General features: G+C 37.5%; 1 protein-coding gene across 1 annotated transcript; it reads right to left on the minus strand.

The window, feature by feature from the left end:
- Positions 1-5,603: 5,603 nt before the first annotated feature.
- Positions 5,604-18,672, minus strand: Timm8a (translocase of inner mitochondrial membrane 8A). The gene is made up of 3 exons (XM_003471057.5): positions 18,344-18,672; positions 16,220-16,410; positions 5,604-6,573 (listed from the first exon to the last, which is right to left on the minus strand). Exons 1-2 carry the CDS (start codon positions 18,473-18,475, stop codon positions 16,249-16,251), a joined length of 294 nt encoding a protein of 97 aa, XP_003471105.1. The 5' UTR covers positions 18,476-18,672; the 3' UTR covers positions 5,604-6,573; positions 16,220-16,248.
- Between the last annotated feature and the right edge of the window lie 160 nt (positions 18,673-18,832).

Here is an 18,832-nt window from a genome sequence, read left to right on the forward strand (position 1 = left end):
GTCCTTTTGTATCTGACTTTACTAACCATAATGTTCTCAAAGTTCATCCATGCTATAGCACAAATTAGAATTTAATTTCTTTAAAATGCTAAATGATATTCCATTGTATAGATATACTACATTTTGTTTATCCACTCAACTGTCAATGGATATTCGTTGTTTACATTTTGCTATTGTAAATGGTACTAAGAATACTGTAAAAGTATCTGTTTGACTCTCTGCTTGCAATTCTTTGGGGCATATTCCTAGAAGTGGACTTAATGGGTCATATGGTAGTTTCATGTTTACCTTTCTAAGGAACCGCCAAACTGTTTTCAACAGTGACTGTGCCATTCTCCTTAACGTTTTCCAATTTCTTCACATCCCCAGCAACACTTGTTATTTTCCCTCTTGTGTAAAATAATAGATATCCTTATGGGCATGTACATGTTTGTTTCTTTTTTTCTTTTTTGTTTTTGTTTTGATTTTGGTTTTGGGTATTTCATATTGTTTTGTTTTGAGACAGAGTCAGGCTGCCCTTGAGCTCACTGTGTAGCCCAGGCTAGGTTGAACCTGCAGCAGGTGCTGGGATTATAGGCATGCACCACCATGCCTGGCCTATAGAGGTTTCTTATTGTGCTTTGACTCATATGTCCCTAGGATCTAGTGATGTTAAGCATCTTTTCATGCACTGACTGGTCATTTGTCTACAGTAGTTCCCTAATATCCGAGACATTACTTTCCTAGGTTACAATAATCCCCAAATAAGCCAAAGATATCCAGAAATAAACAGTTCAAACATCTAAATTGTGTGCTATTCTAAGTAGCATGATGAAATATCATACAGTCCAGGTCTGCTCAGTTTGGTATTTGAATCATCTCATTATTCAGTATATCCAAGCTATATAAGCTACTCAATGGCTGATCACTTAGTATTCAACTTGATTTATCAAATCAGCTATGTGGTAGCACAGTGTTCAAACAACCTTTGTTTTTCAAGGTTCAGTTGTTCAAATAACCTTTATATTTAAATAAACCTTTATGTAAATAAACCTTTATGTTACTTAATGACAGCCCCAAAGCATGAATAATTATGCTGACAATTTTATCATTAATTTTATTAAGTTCTTCCTTTGTCTAAATCATAACTTCATGTTTATGATAGGTAAGTATGTATCGGGAAAACATTATAGAGTTTGCTACTATCTGTGGTTTTTAGGTAATATTTGGTGGTCTTGGAATGTATCCTCCCTGGATAATGGAGAACTACTGTTTCTTCTTTGAAGAAATGTCTGTTTCAAACACTTTGCACATTTATTTATTAGGTTACTTAAATTTTAATTTTTGTTGAGTTATAGGAGTTCAACACATATTCTGATACTAAGCCCTTATCAGCAGTATGCTTTGCAAATATTTTCTCGTTTTCTGCAGGCTGTCTTTTCACTCTTTTGATGATGTCCTTTACTTTCATTTTGATGAACTCCAATTTATCTACTTTTTCTTTTGTTTCCTGTGCCTTTGATATAATATCCAAGAAATCACTACCAAATCCAATGTTTCAAACATTTCTTTGTGTTTTTAAGTATTGTACAGTTTTAGATCTTATATTTATGTCTTTAGCTCATTTTGAATTAATCTTTGTTTATATGGTAGTGTAAGGTAAATGACCAACTTCATTCTTTTGTGTGTGGATAGTCTATCTAGTTTTCCCAACACTATCTGTTAAAAGAGTTAGTTCTTGGGGATTTAGTTCAGCAGCATAAGCGCCTGGGGATTTAGTTCAGCAGCATAAGCGCCTGCCTTGCAAGCAGGCAGTCGTGAGTTCGATCCCTGGTACCGATAAAAAGGAAAAAGACCGAAAAAAAAAGAGTTAGTTCTTGCCAGGCGTGATGGAGCATGCCTGTAATTACAGCACTCTGGAGATCGAGGTAGGAGGACGCCATGAATTCAATGTCAGCCTGAACTACATAGAGAGACCCTGTCTCAAACAAACAAACAGAGTTGGTCATTTCACCATTGAATGGTCTTGACACCCTTGTGGAAAATCAGTTGATCATATGAGCAAAGTTGTATTCCTGGGTTCTTTATTCCATTCCGTTGGTCTACATGTCTTTCCGCATGTCAATACCACATTATAACAACCTTGTAGTAAGTTTTGTGATCTCATTTTCATTTTCATTTTACTTTTATTTTTAATTGACAACTATATTATGGAACACAATGAGATGTTTCAATAAGTGTATACAATGTAGAATGACTGTCAGGGTAATAAAAATTCATTACTTCACATTCTTATTTTCTTATGGTGAAAACATTTAAAATCTACTCTTGGCAATTTTGAAATATATAAGGTATCATTATTCATTATAATCACCTTTCTAGGCAATAGGTCAGTAAAGCTTAGTCCTCCTGTCTGACTGAAACTCTGTAGCATTTGACTGACATCCCTCTTTTTCCCTATCCATCCTCTCCCCCAACTTCAGTATTCCACTCTCTAATTTTATGAATTCAACTTTTTAAGATTTCCCATGGGAGATCGTGTGGTAATTGCCTTTCTGTGCCTGGCTTACTTCTCTTAACATATTTTCCAGGTTTCTCCATGTTGCAAAGAACAAGAGTTCCTTCTGCATAGATGCTAATACTTTACTGTGCAAAAACAATTTTTATGTAGTTGTTACATGTAGGAGAACCTGTCTTTAGTGATAAACTACTCTAAAAAATGAGTCCTAGTTTTCCTTTCACATCAAGCATTTTGTTTAAGTAAACTTCCTGTTTATAAACAAACTCAACAAAATAACTAGTAAGTCAGTAATCACAAATCTCCCAACAAAGCACTAGAAGGGCTGGACCAGAAGGGCTTACTGATGAATTCTACCAAATAATTAAAGAAGAGTTAATGATGTGTGCCTGTAATCCCAGCACTTGGAAGGCTGAGGCAGGAGGATCACTGTGAATTTGAGGCCAGCCTGGACTACAAAGTGAGTGCAAGGCCAGCCTGAACTGCATAGTGAGACGCTGTCTCAATAAGACAAGCAAGCAAGCAAGCAAGAAAGGTAGGTGCCCATTACTGTACTTATTTATGCACAATAAAGAACTGGAGAAGGGGAAAATGAAATAACAGAGAAAACTATACTGTAGTAGTGAGGATGTGGTAGAACCAAATTGTGGTTTTCTAACTGAGAATGTACTTATTTTTAGTTTGCAGGTAGAATTCTGGAGTCAAGTAGCAGGTTTGATTTTTTTTTTTTTTTTTTGTCTTTTTGAGACTGGGTCTCCCTATGCAGTTCAGGCTGGTCTCAAACTTACAATGATCCTCCCACCTCAGCCTCCCGAGTGCTGGGATTACAGGCGTGAGTTGCCACACCCAGTTTACAGGTTTGATTTTTAATAGATACCACCTGCCTGCTGCTGAAACATATTAATCATATCTTCATCCTTCATTTCAACTATGCTGGTATATCTGTCTCATTGATCACCAGATCAGAATCTGATCTGCCTCACTGATAAGACCTACATTCACAATAGGCTTTTCTTAATTTACGAAGTGATGTATGCCTCTTACTTTTATACTGCTCCACAAAACCATCTTGTCATCACCTTCAAAGTAGTATGATCACTGTTTCCACTCTTTACTTTCTTGGCTTTTCTGTTAGGCATAGTGAGCACCAGTCTCCTCAGCTGCCACATCACAAAAGAGATGCGAAGTTCTTGCTGAACAAGGACAAAGGCAACACTCAAAGGGGCAAAAGGATAGTGGCAAAAAAGCTGTTGAAATTTTATATTTCTCCATGATTCACTTTGGGAAGGTTGTGTACTTCTAGGAATTCATCAATTTCATCTAGGTTGTCCAACTATCTGGCATACAATTACTAACAGTATTTTTTTTTCTTGAGCATAATTAACAAAATAATATATATATTTAAGGTATGTAACATTTTCAGATTTTATGTATATTTACATGTGTTGTAAAATAATTACTATAATCAAGCTAGTTAACATATCCATCAAATAATAACATATAGCAATTTTTAAATTTCCTGTTTCAAAACATTTTATAATAGTACTCTTAAATACTTTTAAGCAAAAAACAAAAAAACAAACAAACAAAAAAAAAACGTGTTCAGCCTCTCATTCCCAGAGATTAAAGCCATTAAGTGAATATCATTCTAGACAATTTCTTGGTATCTCTATACATTAGTGCATTTCTTGAAATAAAAATTTGGCAGTACCATACGTACAATTTTGTAACCTGTTTAATGTATTGGGTACTTTTACCTCAAAAAATTCATATCATTATCTCTTAATACAATTGGTAACCACTTTTTCCCATCCCCCATTACCTTCTCTTAATGTCCCCTCATTTCAATCCTCTTGTCTAATACGAGTCCCCCTTCTACTTTTATGTAATTGTTATGATTGATACATTGTGTCAATTTAGGAAGTTCAGAAGTTTAATTAAGTGACTCAGTAGATGGCCTGGGTCCTCTCATCTGGTGCAAGAGGAGGGCAGGGAGACAGTGTGAATATTACACTCCCTCTGATGAGGATAGCCTGCTTACAATGTAAGGGAGGAAAAAAGGCTTGCTCTCTATTTGTGCTTGTGCCTTGAACCTGGCAGCCTGCCTTAAAGCCAGCTGATTATGGACTGAAACCTCCACAAACTGTTAGCTAAATAAACCTTTCCTTCCTTATTTTTAGGGTTGGATATTTTGTCTCAGCAATGAGAGAAAAGTAACTAAGACAGTCATTTTTTTTAGTCTATATATTAGGACACACATAATATTTGCCTTTCTGAGTCTTAGTTCACTTAATATGATGGTATACAGTTCTATACATTTTCCTGCAAATGTCATTTTTTTCTTGCGGCTAAATTGTGTATGTATACCATTTTCTTTATTCATTCATCTGTTGATAGGTACCTAGACTGGTCTTATCTAGGGTACTGTGAATTGTCACAAAAATATGTGTTTAATTTCTTAGGTATACAATAGAGTGGTATAGATGGATTATACTTCTATTTTTAGAGGGTTTTTTTTTTTTTGAGAAATTTCCCTAGTTACATTATGGCTGTACTAATTTACATTCCCAACAGTAGTGTACAAGGATTCCTTTTCTCTGAATCCTTGCCAGCATTTACTGATTTATTATTTCTGATAGCCATTCTGACTAGGATGAGACACAATCTCAATGTAGTTTGATTTGCATTTCCCTAATGGCTAAACATTTTTCATTCATTGACTTCTTTTGAGAAAACTCTTTTCAATTCATTTACCAATTTATTGATTAGGCTATTTGAGTTTTGGCATGAAGTTTTTTTGAGTTCTTTATATTTTCTAGATATTAATTCTGTGTCAGAGATAGCTAGCAAAAATTTCCTCCTGTCCAGGGGTTTAGCTCAATGGTGTTAGTACCTGCCTGGCAAGAGCAAGGTTGTGAGTTTGATCCCTGGAACCAAAAAAAAAAAAAATTGCTCCCATTTTGAAGGCCACATCTGTACTCAGTTGATTATCTCCCTTGCTGTGCAGGAACTTAAATTTGATGTAGTTCCATCTGTTGATTCTTGCTATTATCTCTTGCACTACTGTTAGGGAAAACAGACCAAACATGGGAAGAAACAGCACCAAAACTTTTAGGAGCAGTTTATTACACCAGTGGGCCTGACTGGGATCTCTCCCAGAGTCAGAGCCCCACTCAGCAGGGTTTGGGGGCTTTTCTGGGGAAAGCAAGCAGAAGGTACAAAGTGCGTTATGATTGGAGTGTTAGGTGACATCATGGGTTGTCAAGGAAGTTTAAACATATAATACAAGGCCATCAGTTAAACAAACATGGGTTACACAAAGGAAGCAATGTTATCAGATTTGTCCAGACATGTCCACTTGGTTTTTGGTGGGTACTCTTGGTAGGCTTAGTTGGTGAGATTTTACTTAGAATTTTAATTTCCCCTTCAATATTAGTCTGATTTAGAAAGTATCTCCTTGTGCCTAAGGCTTCAAGTGTTTTTCCCTACGTTTTCTTCTAGCAGTTGAAAAGTTTTAGATCTCATACTTAGTTCTTTGATCCATTTTCAACTGATTTTTTTAGAGAAGAGATCATTTCAATCTTACACATGTGATATCCAGTCTTTCCAACACCACTCATTGAAGAGGCTACTTTTTCTCCAACGTGTCTTTCTGTCTCCTTTGGCCAGAATCAGATGCTTGTAATTGTGAGGTCTGCGTCCTCTATTCTATTCCACTGTTCTATATGTCTACTTTTGTGCCAGGTACAGTGCCAGTTTTTACTATGGCTTTGTATGATATGAAATAGAGTATTGTGCTACTTCCAACACTGCTATTTTTGCTTTGAATTGCTTGGCCTATTCTAGGCCTTTTGTTTCTATATGAATTTTAGCATTGCTGTTTGTAGTTCTGTGAAGAATGTCATTGGAATTTTTACAAGGGCTACACTGAATCTGTAGATCACTTTTGGTAATTGTGGCCATTTAAAATGGTATTAATTCTGTTTATCCATAAACATGGGAGGTCTTTCCATCTTCTAGTGTCTTCAACTTTTTTATTCAGTGTTCTGTAATTTTCATTGTAGGTCTTTCACCTTCTGGGTGGGAGAAATGAGACATTGGTTAAAGACAGGATGTGCCATGGTTTATTCTTCAAGGTTCATGTGATTCAGGCATGGTCACCAGTATAATGTACTAAGTAAGATGTGGGGACCAGTGAAGGTAATTAGGTCATTGGAAACACTGGATTAATGCTGGTCTGTTGGAATGAGCTCTCACAGGAACTTCTTGTCTTACTATGTGATCTCTCCCACAGTCAGCTCCCTATTTCTCTGGCATAGTAGGACATAGCCAGGGAGCCAGTGCCATGTTGCTAGACTCTCTAGCTTCTAAAATCATGAGCCAAATAAACTTAATTTTTAATAAAGTACTGGGTTATGGTTTAGATTTTTAAAATCCTGCTCAAAAGTCTCATGTATTCAGAGATGGGACATTCAGAAGGTGACTGGATCATGAGAGCTCTAATTTCATCAGTGAATTAGTCCACTGAAACCATAATTCAGTGGCTTTATTAGAAGGTAATGGAAACTTAGAAGCGGGACCTAATAGAAGGGAGTGAGTCACAGGGCATGACCTTGAGGACTATATTTTGTCCTCAGCCCTTTCCTTTGGCTCTTTCCCTTTCTCTCTGTAATCTGGAAGCTATGAATTTAACAGCTTTCCTCTGCCATGCCCTCCCATCATAACATGTCTTCCTCAACAAAGGCCTAAACACAACGGAGTTAGCTGACCATGGACTGAAACCTCTGAAACTGTGATCTACAATATAAAGCCTTCTTTCTTTAAGTTGTTTATGTCAGATATTTTGTCACAGTAACACAAAGTTGACTAACACACTCAGCTCTTGGTATTTCATGGTAACAATATAAAACAGTCTAATACAGGGCACAAGTTTTTAGTTATAAGATGCCTAAGTTTTGGGAACCTAATATATAACCCAGTGATTACAGTTCATAATATTACATTGATTACTTAAAATTAAATTTTTGACAAGGACAAGGGGTGAGGAGGAGGGCAAGGGGAAACAAGTAGAATAAAGAAATGCCACCTAATAACCTCAATTAATATAAACATCATATGCCATACTATAAGCTAAGATTAATAATGTCAAACAAATAAAAAATAGGATAGAGGAATTAGAGGTGGGAGAAAGAGAGAAGGGAAGGGAATGGGGATTTAAAAAAAGAAACGAGCTATACATGTAACTTCACCCCAAGATGACTGTAAAGTGCATGTACTAGAAACATGTACTAATGAAATTCTTTAAAAACCTGAAAAACAAAGAAATGGAAATTTGGTAAGAGGGCACATCTTCAGTGCCTTCAATACACACACACACACACACACACACACACACACACACACACACGTACAGTGGTAACTGTGTGTGGTAATGGATGTTAATTAATTTGATTGTGATAAACCTTAACATATATGTACAGCAAATCATCACGTTGTACACCTAATATATAGAGTTATTATTTGTCAATTATACCTCACCTAACCTAGAAAACCAAAAAGTGAAAGATTTGAAAAAAAAATATGGTGAAAATAGCTACAGCCAGGCTGGGTGTGGTTGTCTATAATTCCAGCACCTGGGAGTGACTGAGGCAGGAAGATTTATTAGGTCAACATCCTGGGCTACATAATAAGTTAGAGACCAGCCTGACCTACACAGCTAGACCCTGTCTCAAAAAGACAAAGACAAAAACAAAACCAAAACAATAGCCATAGCCAACAGGAGTCTAAAAAACTAAGTTGACTACATATAATGTGGTACTATGGTTGAGATTCTGGGACAGGAAAAAGTTATATAAATACTATTTCTATAGTTTTTAAAATAAAATATGAACTTAAACAATAATATATCATATAATATACAGTATAACTGTGTAACACAAATCAGAATGTCAAAGTGGATATGCAAGTGGTTTCAATCTTTCTGGCAGTTTGTCAACATATATTAAGAACCTTAAACTGTCAAACTTACTTACTAAGCTCAATTCAGAGTAATTATTTAAGATTTCATCTAAAGTACACACAATGTTTTATGGGCAAAGATGTGTTTCACTAGGTTATTTGTCATAGGAAATAAATGGAAAAGATCTGAATGTGTAACAGTTGAGGAATATTATGGTGAACTTTACGCTTTGTACATACTATAAAGTCATTAAAGTGAAATAGAAGAATAGTATGGAATAGTAATCAAAAGCAAAGGTTTTGGAGACAAATCTGAATTTAAGATGAAGGACCATCACTGGTTATGTGATTTTGGGCAAATCATCTAATTGTCTTTCTAGGCTCCATTTTTCTCACCTGTAAAATAAAGACAAGAACATGTTCTAGCCTGAGGTTTTACGAGAATTAAATGAGAGTCGTGTTTAGCACATGGTCTGGGAGATAGCTTAGTAAAAAGTACATTAAAACAACTCTATAGGTTTTGACTACTGATCAAATGGAATCAGAGAAAGTACTAGGCACTCACTCAGTACCACACAGCTAGTAAGAGTTGAGCTAGGACTCAAACTGAGAAGAGGAAAGCTAGGACTCAAACTGAGAAATTATTCAAAATCCTGGCTTGTCAAGGCCTGGGATGTAGCTCAGTGGCACAAGCAACTGCCTGGCAAGCGTGATGCCATGAGTTTGATTCTTGGTAACCTACCCACCCCCCAAAAAGAAGAAAAATCCAAGTTCATAATTGCAACACCAAAATGTTTGCTGTTATTTATGTTGTTGCTGCTTAATAACATGGGAAAATGTCTATGGTAACATGTAAAGTAAAAAACACAAAACATAAAACTGTATTTATGGTGTTATTGTGAATTTGTTTTGAATGTTTTCATGCTGTGCATGAACATGAATGGGTAAAACTGAAGAGAAATGCCAATATATTAAAATTATTATTTTTCAACAATCTGTGTAGCAGAATCTTGGCACATAGAAAACATTTAAGTATTATATCATGATCATTTGTTTTGATGTTCTAAACATACGCCAAATTATCCAAATGTGAATTTAGTTGTACTAAGTTGTATTTCTCTTGCTCAGGACTTCTTGAATCCAAAGATTTGCATTTTTAAATCACCATTACTCTCAGCCAATACTTTGAATGACTTTTTTTCATTTGTCTGCTATGTCTCTACCAAGCTACACTCTGTATACCTCTACTCATTTTCCTACTTTTCTCATTAGCTGTGCGCAATAAAGTGGCTTAATATGTCCATTCAGTTTTCTGTTGTTTTTTTGAGACAAGGTCTGGGGTATGTAATTTGGGCTGGTCTTGAACTTACTATGTAGCCTACACTGACCTCAAACTTGTAGCAATCCTCCTGCCTCAGCCTTTCATGTGCTGGGAGTATGAGCTGTCATGCCCAATGAGTTTTTTATTTTAAAACGTTTTTTTCATTTCTACAGTTCCTATTCAAAATTAACCAATCTTCTAAAAATCAGTGTCTTGGGCTAGGGATTTAGCTCAGTGCTGTAGGCACCTGCCTGGCAAGCGTGAGGTTGTGAGTTCGATCCCTGGTACTAAAAAATAAAAAATAGAAAATTAGTGTCTGGTACATACACTGTGCATTGTCATTCCTAAATCATTCACCCAGAGCACAAGACATCTGCCTTCAATTGTCTGAACAATACCCGTACAAATCTTTCTCTTGAGCAAACTCAGAGAAATCAGTAAAAATTAGTGTCTTCTTGTCAGTTAGGTCATTTTAAATTTATTTTATAGCATATATCAGATGATTTTATTATCTAAATCTCTTGAAGTCTAATCCTGCTGTTTTGTATTTGTCCATGGTAGATGTTTCCTCATGTATTTTGTAATTTTTAAAAAATTGTGTTCAGGCTGGTCTGATGGCAGTGGGTTATCAGAACTTATTAACATTAGTGTCACTAAAGTTGGTATACCACCCCCCACACTGCTAAATTTGACTGGCTTAAAAAGAAATTGTGTTCAGTGTAACTTTCAGTAGGGATCCATGAAAGATGTGTTCCTGCAGAGCTGCTTAACATTGCTTCTGTTGGTAATTCCGCTAAGTTATCACTTTGTTGCTTCAGGCAATGTGGCGGGAGTGGAATGTTTCTGTCTGTGTGTGTGTGTGTGTGTGTGTGTGTGTGTGTGTGTGTGTGTCTCCTGGACCTTGCAGGATTTGAATCCTATGAGAAATCAGCTAGCTTGGAGGTAACAAATCCTCGTAAGACCTTTTCTTACTTAGATGCCAAGTTGTGTCTCTGTGCTAGTAAACAGACTTTTGTTTAGTTCATTTTTACTGGAGTCCCAGCCTTCTACACGTATCTTGGATCCAACTCTCTGCCTTACTTAGTACTAAGCCACTGTTTTGTCCCTCTACAAGACCATCAAAACCTGAGCACCTGCATGGTGAAACACTCCTTTAATCCTATTACTTAGAGAAATTGAGGCAAGAGGATTTAAGTTTGAGTCCAAGCCAAGCAACTCAGAAGACCTGACCTCAAAAATAAAATGTGCGCTGGCAATACAGCTCAGGTAAAGGCCTTGGGTTCAATACCCAGTACGGACGGACGGACGGACGGAAGGAAGGACGGAAGGACGAATCTTGAGTACCTTATTTAGTGAAGTAACCAAGCTGTCCCCACCCTACTAGTAGTGTACTTGAAATTTTAACTCCCATCAAACAAATGATTTTATTTTCAGATTTCTATTTGTGTTTTGACCCCAGGTGGTATCTTTTTAAAAAATTTGTAGTTATTTGGTGGTACCGGGATTGAACCCAGACAGAGTCTTTTTACTGAGCTGCATTTCCAGTCCTTTTAGTTTTTATTCTGAGATAGTTTTGGTAAGCACTCTTGCCCAGGCTGAGCTCAAACCTGCAATCCATCTGTCTCAGCCTCCGAGAGTACTGGGGTTACAGGCATGCACCACAATGGACAGCTCCTTTTCTTCTTTTAAACTCATCCATATATTTTTAAAGGGCTTTGGGTTAAGAAGGAAAACAGAATAACAAGCAGCATTGATTTTGTTGTTAATTCTTTACTTAGAAAGCCATCACCTTTCTTTCATAGAAGAAGGCAAATGTAATTTTTCTGCAATATTTCATGTTTATGGATTTTTTTTTTGGTTGCCTAAAACAGTTAACCTGAGGCTTGATGCCTTACTTTTATAAAAATATGAATTTTGGCATATTTGTTATAACAGATTTCTTGTCAGTTTCTTGAAAAAGACTTTATATTCTAGTAAGGATTAAGAGGATACAGCTCACATATATACATATTATTATGGATGACTATAACAAACTGATCAGATTAATGATTCTCAACTCTTTGGTAACTCTGATGCACAGACAAAAGCTGCTTGGCAGCTGAGCATGATGGTGCACATCTGTAATCTCAGCGCTTGGGAGACTGAGGCAGAAGGATTGCAGAGAATTTGAGGCCATCCTAGGCTACAAAGTGAGTTTTATGCTAGCCTGAACTACAGAGCAAGACTCTATTTCAAAAAACAAAAAACTAAATAAAAATAAAATAAAAAAGCTATTTGGCATGTTTCTTAAGAGTACAGTTGGCTCTCTATAGTTGTGCATCCCATGTGTGAATTTGACCAATTACCAATCAACAATATTTGAAAACAAATTTGTACTAAATCCACAGTGACTTTTTCCTTATTCCCCATTACTTATATAGAATCCCATTACTTATATAGAATTTATACTGTGTTACATATTACAAGTAATCTAGAAAAAATTTAGAGTATTACTGTTTTATATATGGAACTTGGTCATCCTCAGGGTTTGGTATCTACAAAGGTCCTATAACCAATCCCTCAGATTCCAAGGGATGACTTTTTTATCATACTTTGGATGACATATTTTGATACCATATTAATTACATTAAAATTACATGCCATATTTTCTAAGTAATATGATTATTAATATTAAATATCCTTCCTTGTTCCTTTTACTCATTTCTTCCTCAAACTCTAGTCTTTCATTAATAATGCCTTATATTGATAATGTATACCAAGGAACAGCTGTAATTTATTTTTCACGTATTTTAGGAATAAACATGTCATATGACATAAAGAACAAGTTATGTATGGTGAAACTTGAGTGATGAGTCTACCTCATTTGCTTCCTCTTATTCCTCATATTTAATCATCAAAACCTAGGCTATCTATCTTGGAATCACATTTCCTTTTTAAGACAAGATCTAATTGTATAGGTCAGGCTGGCCTTAAACTTACTGTATAGCACAGAGTGGTCACAAACTCACAGCTATTCTCCTGCTTCAGCCTCCCAAGTCCTGGGATTACAGGTGTGTATTACCATGCCCACTTTGTAAATACATTTTTACCTTAAAATCTACTAGACTTCTAATTCCAGTCTTAACCTTTTTTAGTGTTCAGTACTCATGTGATTATAATCTTTCCAAAACACGTGCTTAAAATGTTAGAGGTTTCCCTTCACCTTCAAAACAAAATTTAAGGCTGGAGATACAGCTAATTCAGAGTGCTCACCTAGCATGTGTCACGCCCCACAGTCCATCCCCAGCAACACACAAACACATTCCTTAGCATGACCTAACTATATACTATATAGTCCATGTCTACCTAGTGCTTATCTCCAGAGATTTTCAATGTCTATCTTGCTTTTAAATTGTACCAATTACTAGAACTTTCCTCAAATTCTATATTCTTCCATCTAATGCTTTCCCAGCTGAGCTTTTTCAGTTAGTAGGCAAATTACAACGAAGTTTCTGATTTCAATGAAAATATATTTGCTAAGTTTGCTTCCATTAAAGCCATGAAAATAAAATTTAATAAATTCTGCTTTTAGTAAAAATATATCTTGAATTCAAATGCCTTGAGTTCTAATACATCTATTTTTAAATGAACCCTTGGGAGATATACTCAAAACAATATCAAAACCATAATACTTGACAACAGTGAATCTAAATAGCCTTACTCCATAGATGCAGGGACTAGACCTTTCCGTATCAACCTCAAGTCCAGAAGGGTCCAATAAAAATAAGGCTGGGCTTGGGATATAGCTAGCTCAGTGGCAGAGTACTTTGCCTACCATATATGAGGTCCTGGCCCCAACCCCTAACACCACCAATGGGGAAGGGGCACTGAAGTATATGAAGTGTGCTGTTTCAGAATCTGTGGAATCAAATCACACTAGGCCAAGATTTTTTAAATGATAGTATTAATATAGGAAAAAATTTAATGGACCATCATTTGCTTTCCTTTGTTCCATGTAAAAGCTATTGTTACATGGAGTTTACTGACTTACTACATTTTACAATTCAAACTCTCTACAGAGATTTGTTTGGATTCATGGGCAGAGACTTTACACTGGTTCCATTTTCACAGTATGCTTGGTAAATCCTTATAAATTTGAAGACAGTGTCTTAGACACCACTATGGGCAGTAGGTGAGCAGAACAGCAGGCAGGTTTCCCGACACACGCCCTGCCAGAACAGTGTTTCTATTTTGTAAGTAAGATACCATTTTAGAAAAGTCTGCTGACCCAACCCTTTTGTTTCACAACTTAAGGAATTTTACATAAACACATTAAATAAATTTTGCAGGGAAAAAAATCATCAAGAGCATGTAAATACAAGGTTTGTACCAGACTTCAAAAGTCCAGCATTCTTATCACTACAATTCCCCGTGCCCATGTTTTACAAACAGCAGCCAGACTCCTAAACTTAAGGTATAGTACAGAACTCTTGCTAAAATCCCTCAAATGGCTCCTCATCTTTAGTAACAGCCAAAAGTTCTTACAGTGGCCTCCAAGATCCCATATGATCAATGTACACCACTATTCAGCATCAATCTGTATCATACGTATTTCTCCAACCTTTTCTTACCTTTCTTCTCAATCACTGAACTCCGATTCTACTAACCTTTTGAGATTGTTTAAATGGCCTCATACAGTAACAACTTCTACTTTGGGGCATTTGGATTTATTACCTCTGCCTAAAACATTCTTCTCCCATATTCCCACAAAGCTTGGTCAATTAGTTCTTTCAGATCTCTGCAAAAATGCCACCTTCCCAAGGAAGTCTTCTCTGATCATCTTCTATAAAATAACAATAGGTTTATTCTTTTTTCCATGGCACTTATTACACTGACACATTTATGCATGTACTTCCTGTCTTTCCAGCACCAACATAAGCTCTTCAAGGGCTACGGCCATTTTTATATATTGTTCAGTCCCTTTCACTAGAAACAGTGACACCAAGTTAAGAACTTAAATGCTGCTTGAATTGTGTTTTCATCAGAATTTGTAAAAATTTTCTTATAGTGTCGATATGAAAAAAGGTGAAACAGTGACTTAAGGCTCCCAAAAATGTTATTTGAATGATTCTCATGAATGTGTACTAGAGGCTCCCCAACAAGTAGTTCACTTTAGTTTTACATTCCAGTATAGTAGGATGTGAAATAAGAGAAAGAGAATACCATCAATACAAGTTCTGCAGTACTCAAGGTCTTAACTGTCCACAAAGAATTTCTTCCTTCCCTATCTCATTTCAAGGTTCCTCTTTCAAAAAGGTAAAGAACCAGGGGCTGGGGATTTAGCTAAGCGGCATAAGCACCTGCCTTGCAAGCAGGTGGTCGTGAGTTCAATCCCTGGTACTAAAAAAAAAAAAAGGTAAGGAACCACTAGACCAAAGACTGGCTAAATCGCAGCTTTGGAATGAACCTCTATTAAATCTCTATAAATTGCAGATAAAAACTAGAATGGAGCCAGGCATGGTGGTATGTAACTATAATCCTAGCACTTGAGGGGCTAAGGCAGGAGGATGTGAGTCTGAGGCCAGCCTGGGCTATATAGTGAGTTCAAGGCAAGCCCAAACACATAGCCTCTCAACTGAATCATGTAGAATTTTTTATTTCAGTGATCAAAAAAATGCAGCCAGTGGAATCTATAATGATTGAAATCAGGCATACACCTCTACATGAAATTGCTGTTAATTGCTCACTGACTTAAATCTTTATAATTTCTTTAGACACATCTTTGAACTTTCTGTGTCCTGATATACAAGATAGGTTAACTTCTTCCTATAGCCATCAAATAATGAGAATTATATTTACTGGCTAGATTCCTTTATAACACAGGCCTCTAGATTCTAGGGTTGTCTGGTCTACCTTGAACCCATAATTTAATATGTAAATTATGTCAATTATGGTGTTGGGGAGGGAGATATCCTAGAAAGCTGAAATGCATTGTACAAATACTCCATAGATTTTTTTGTTCAATACTGATAGTCAATCACTAAAATGCCCAGTTTACTGCCAATTTGTTCTTCTCTCATTGCTGTCCTTTTTGACAGACACAAAAATTTCCCCAAAAATCTGAAACGGATTCACACAAATAGATTTTACCCATGCAGCTCCACTATCTAAATATAGAAAGCAGTTCCACTATCAAAATCATAGAAAGCAGTTAAGGGGACTTTGAGAAAAGTGTAGTCCCATATACAGTAATATACATCTAATAATTTCCCATTCATCTATCAATTATTTTCACAAGATTAGCATTAAAAATATAACCAAATATACAAATAACCTTAAACCCCACACAAAAATTTGGTTTTTGCTCATTTTCAGATGTCCCAAGAATGACAAACGGTGAGAGTTAATTCCCCCATAGCCATTTCTTCACCATCCCATCAACAGTTCTTCATTTCTTGAACTACCTTCCTTTTCCAAAGAAGTCATGCTGAAATCAGTCAGAAAGACTTTCTGAGAAGACTGGCTTGGATTTCTGGGTCTGTTCCAGTCGATTCAAGATGAACTGGCTTGTATCGATGAAGCGCTCAACACAGTTCACAAAACAGGCCTCGGCCCGACTGTCCAACTTTGGCCCAGGCTTGTCCATGCACTTTTCCTGCTCAGGACAAGATACAGAATTAAAAAGGAATCTGGGGTGAGGGGTGATGATGACTGGACAGGACAGATGACTTCTTATTGTTTCTAATAAGACACACCACCTAAAAACAGTATCTGGTATATTACTAGCATTTCACACTTGTTAGCTTACCCAAAACTTAGATTCTCACAAAAATCCTATGGAATAGATGCTATTAATCCTTATCTTATGAAGAGGGAAACTGCAACAGAGATATTTTACCCTAAGTCATAGGACCAAAAAATGGTGAATCTGAGATTTTACACAGCGACAACACACAGATGAAGTTACATTTTGCTGAACTCCACATGTAACTCCACAATGATGTAACTCCACAATGTAACTCCACAATGATGTAACTCCAGATGTAACTCCACAATGATGTTTGTGTTAAAAGGCTTTAACTGAATTGCTGAAAGCTGGGCATGGTGGCACATGCCTGTAATCCCAGCACTGGGGAGACTGAGGCAGGAGGAATGTTGCAAATTCGAGACCAATTTGGGCTACAAAGTGAGGTCAAGACCAGCCTGAACTGCAGAGCAAGACTTTGTCTCAAAAAGACAAAAAAAAAAAAGAAAAGAAAAGAAAAAAGAATTGAGATCTCATAACCTTGTTTACCAAAGCCTAATGTTCCTGAATCTTCTCACAAGGAATGAAAAATTGTCTGAAATTTCCCAAAGGGTACACAGCTTAACAGACTCTTAAAAGTAGTCTTTAGCCACACTCCTCCTACTACAAATGTAATGCATAAAAATATTAAAAAGAAGAAACCAAAGCATGGCTCAGAGCCTCTGCGTTTTGTGGCACATTCTTGTTTTGTTTTTTTTTTTTTTTTTTGTTTTTTTTTTTTTTTTTTTTTTTTTGTCTTTTTCCTTTTTATCGGTACCAGGGATCGAACTCACGACTGCCTGCTTGCAAGGCAGGCGCTTATGCCGCTGAGCTAAATCCCCAGCCCTGTGGCACATTCTTGTAATCCCTGCATTCAGGAGGTGGAGGTAGGAGGATCACTGCAAATTCAGGGACAGCCTAAACTACATAGCAAGACCCTGTTTCAAAATAAAAGATAAAAAAATTCAAAGCACTCTCGTCGAAGGCAGATAAAATTAAAGCATTTGGTAAAGGTTATAGTCCAATAATACTATTAAGTTTATGGGAAAGGGACAGTGGAAATTGATGGCTGTATATGGTTCAAAGTTAAAATAAACTTCATTTATAATTCTGTTGTATATAAAAACCTCAGACCCTCCAATTCCCTTAGGCATATTACCCTTAGCCTCTAAATGAGGCTCTTACATGAGTTTGTACTCGAGGAAGGGAAATGTGCTGTCCTTGACAAGCAGAACACTTTGATCTCAACCTGCAAATGCCTTCCACCCTTTGCCAAAGTCCCTTAATAGGACCCAATGAATTCAACCTTCAGACCCGAAACGGTTTGCTATTACACAACAACCCAACAAGTAGGCAAATAAATGTGTATATTGGAAGTGATCATGCCCCTTTTATATTTAGTGGGCTAGAATCAAAGTAAATCATGAAGATTCCAGCACTCAGCAGATTCACGGACTCTCCCCAGAGAGGGATTCAGGCTCCCCGAAATAAATCCCAGTAGTGGGGGATCTGATCAGTCTAGACCAGCACTAAACAGCTTCCACCTCAGGTGCCTGAAAGTGCTGGGTGGCACATCCGCCTAAGTCTGCCATCCCCAGTCCTCTGCACCAACAAAGCAGAGGTCCGGAGAGACAGTCCACTGAGGAATGGAGTAGCCCCCTCGCTTGGCCTAAGGAACCTGAGAAAACCAGGGAGTGCTGCCGGGTCCACCTTCTTCCCAAATCCCCGACGCTGTAAGGAGAAGCTCGGGGCAAGGACAGAGGGAAAGTAGATTGTGTCCACACCCCGTCCCTAGGATCCTCACCCAACAAAGTTCAGTCATCTGATGCACCAGCTGCTGGAATCGCTGCTTCTGAGTCTCTACCTCGATGAAATGCTGCAATTGTGGGTCCACTGTGCCCAAACCCGCCGCAGAAGACAAGGAGGAGGAATCCATCCCAGCTGAACCGCGCTAGCCTACACGGATTCAGCCCCAATTCGCCGACCTTCACGTGTCTTGGCAACGGAACCGGAACCACAACCCACGGCCTCGGGGCCGCCCCACTAATGCACTGCGTCTGCGCGAGGCCTGCGCGGAGCCGCCCAGTGGCCATAGCCTCCAGCTCCTGGGACGGGCGCTACGCTCACCCGGGCGACGCTGCTTTCTCCCCAAGGGCTGGGCTCTCCAGGCCGCAAACCGGTAGCAGCGCCTGGCCTATGCCTCCAGGCTGCGGCGCGCTCAGGCAGTTAATCCAAAAATAAGAGAAGAGGGGAAAAGGAAGTTACTTCAGCCCACGTGGCCCATTGCGGGCGG

This window comes from Cavia porcellus, unplaced genomic scaffold, assembly GCF_034190915.1.
Source record: "Cavia porcellus strain 051 isolate PalLab524CR breed Dunkin Hartley unplaced genomic scaffold, mCavPor4.1 scaffold_3, whole genome shotgun sequence".
Lineage (NCBI taxonomy): Eukaryota > Metazoa > Chordata > Mammalia > Rodentia > Caviidae > Cavia > Cavia porcellus.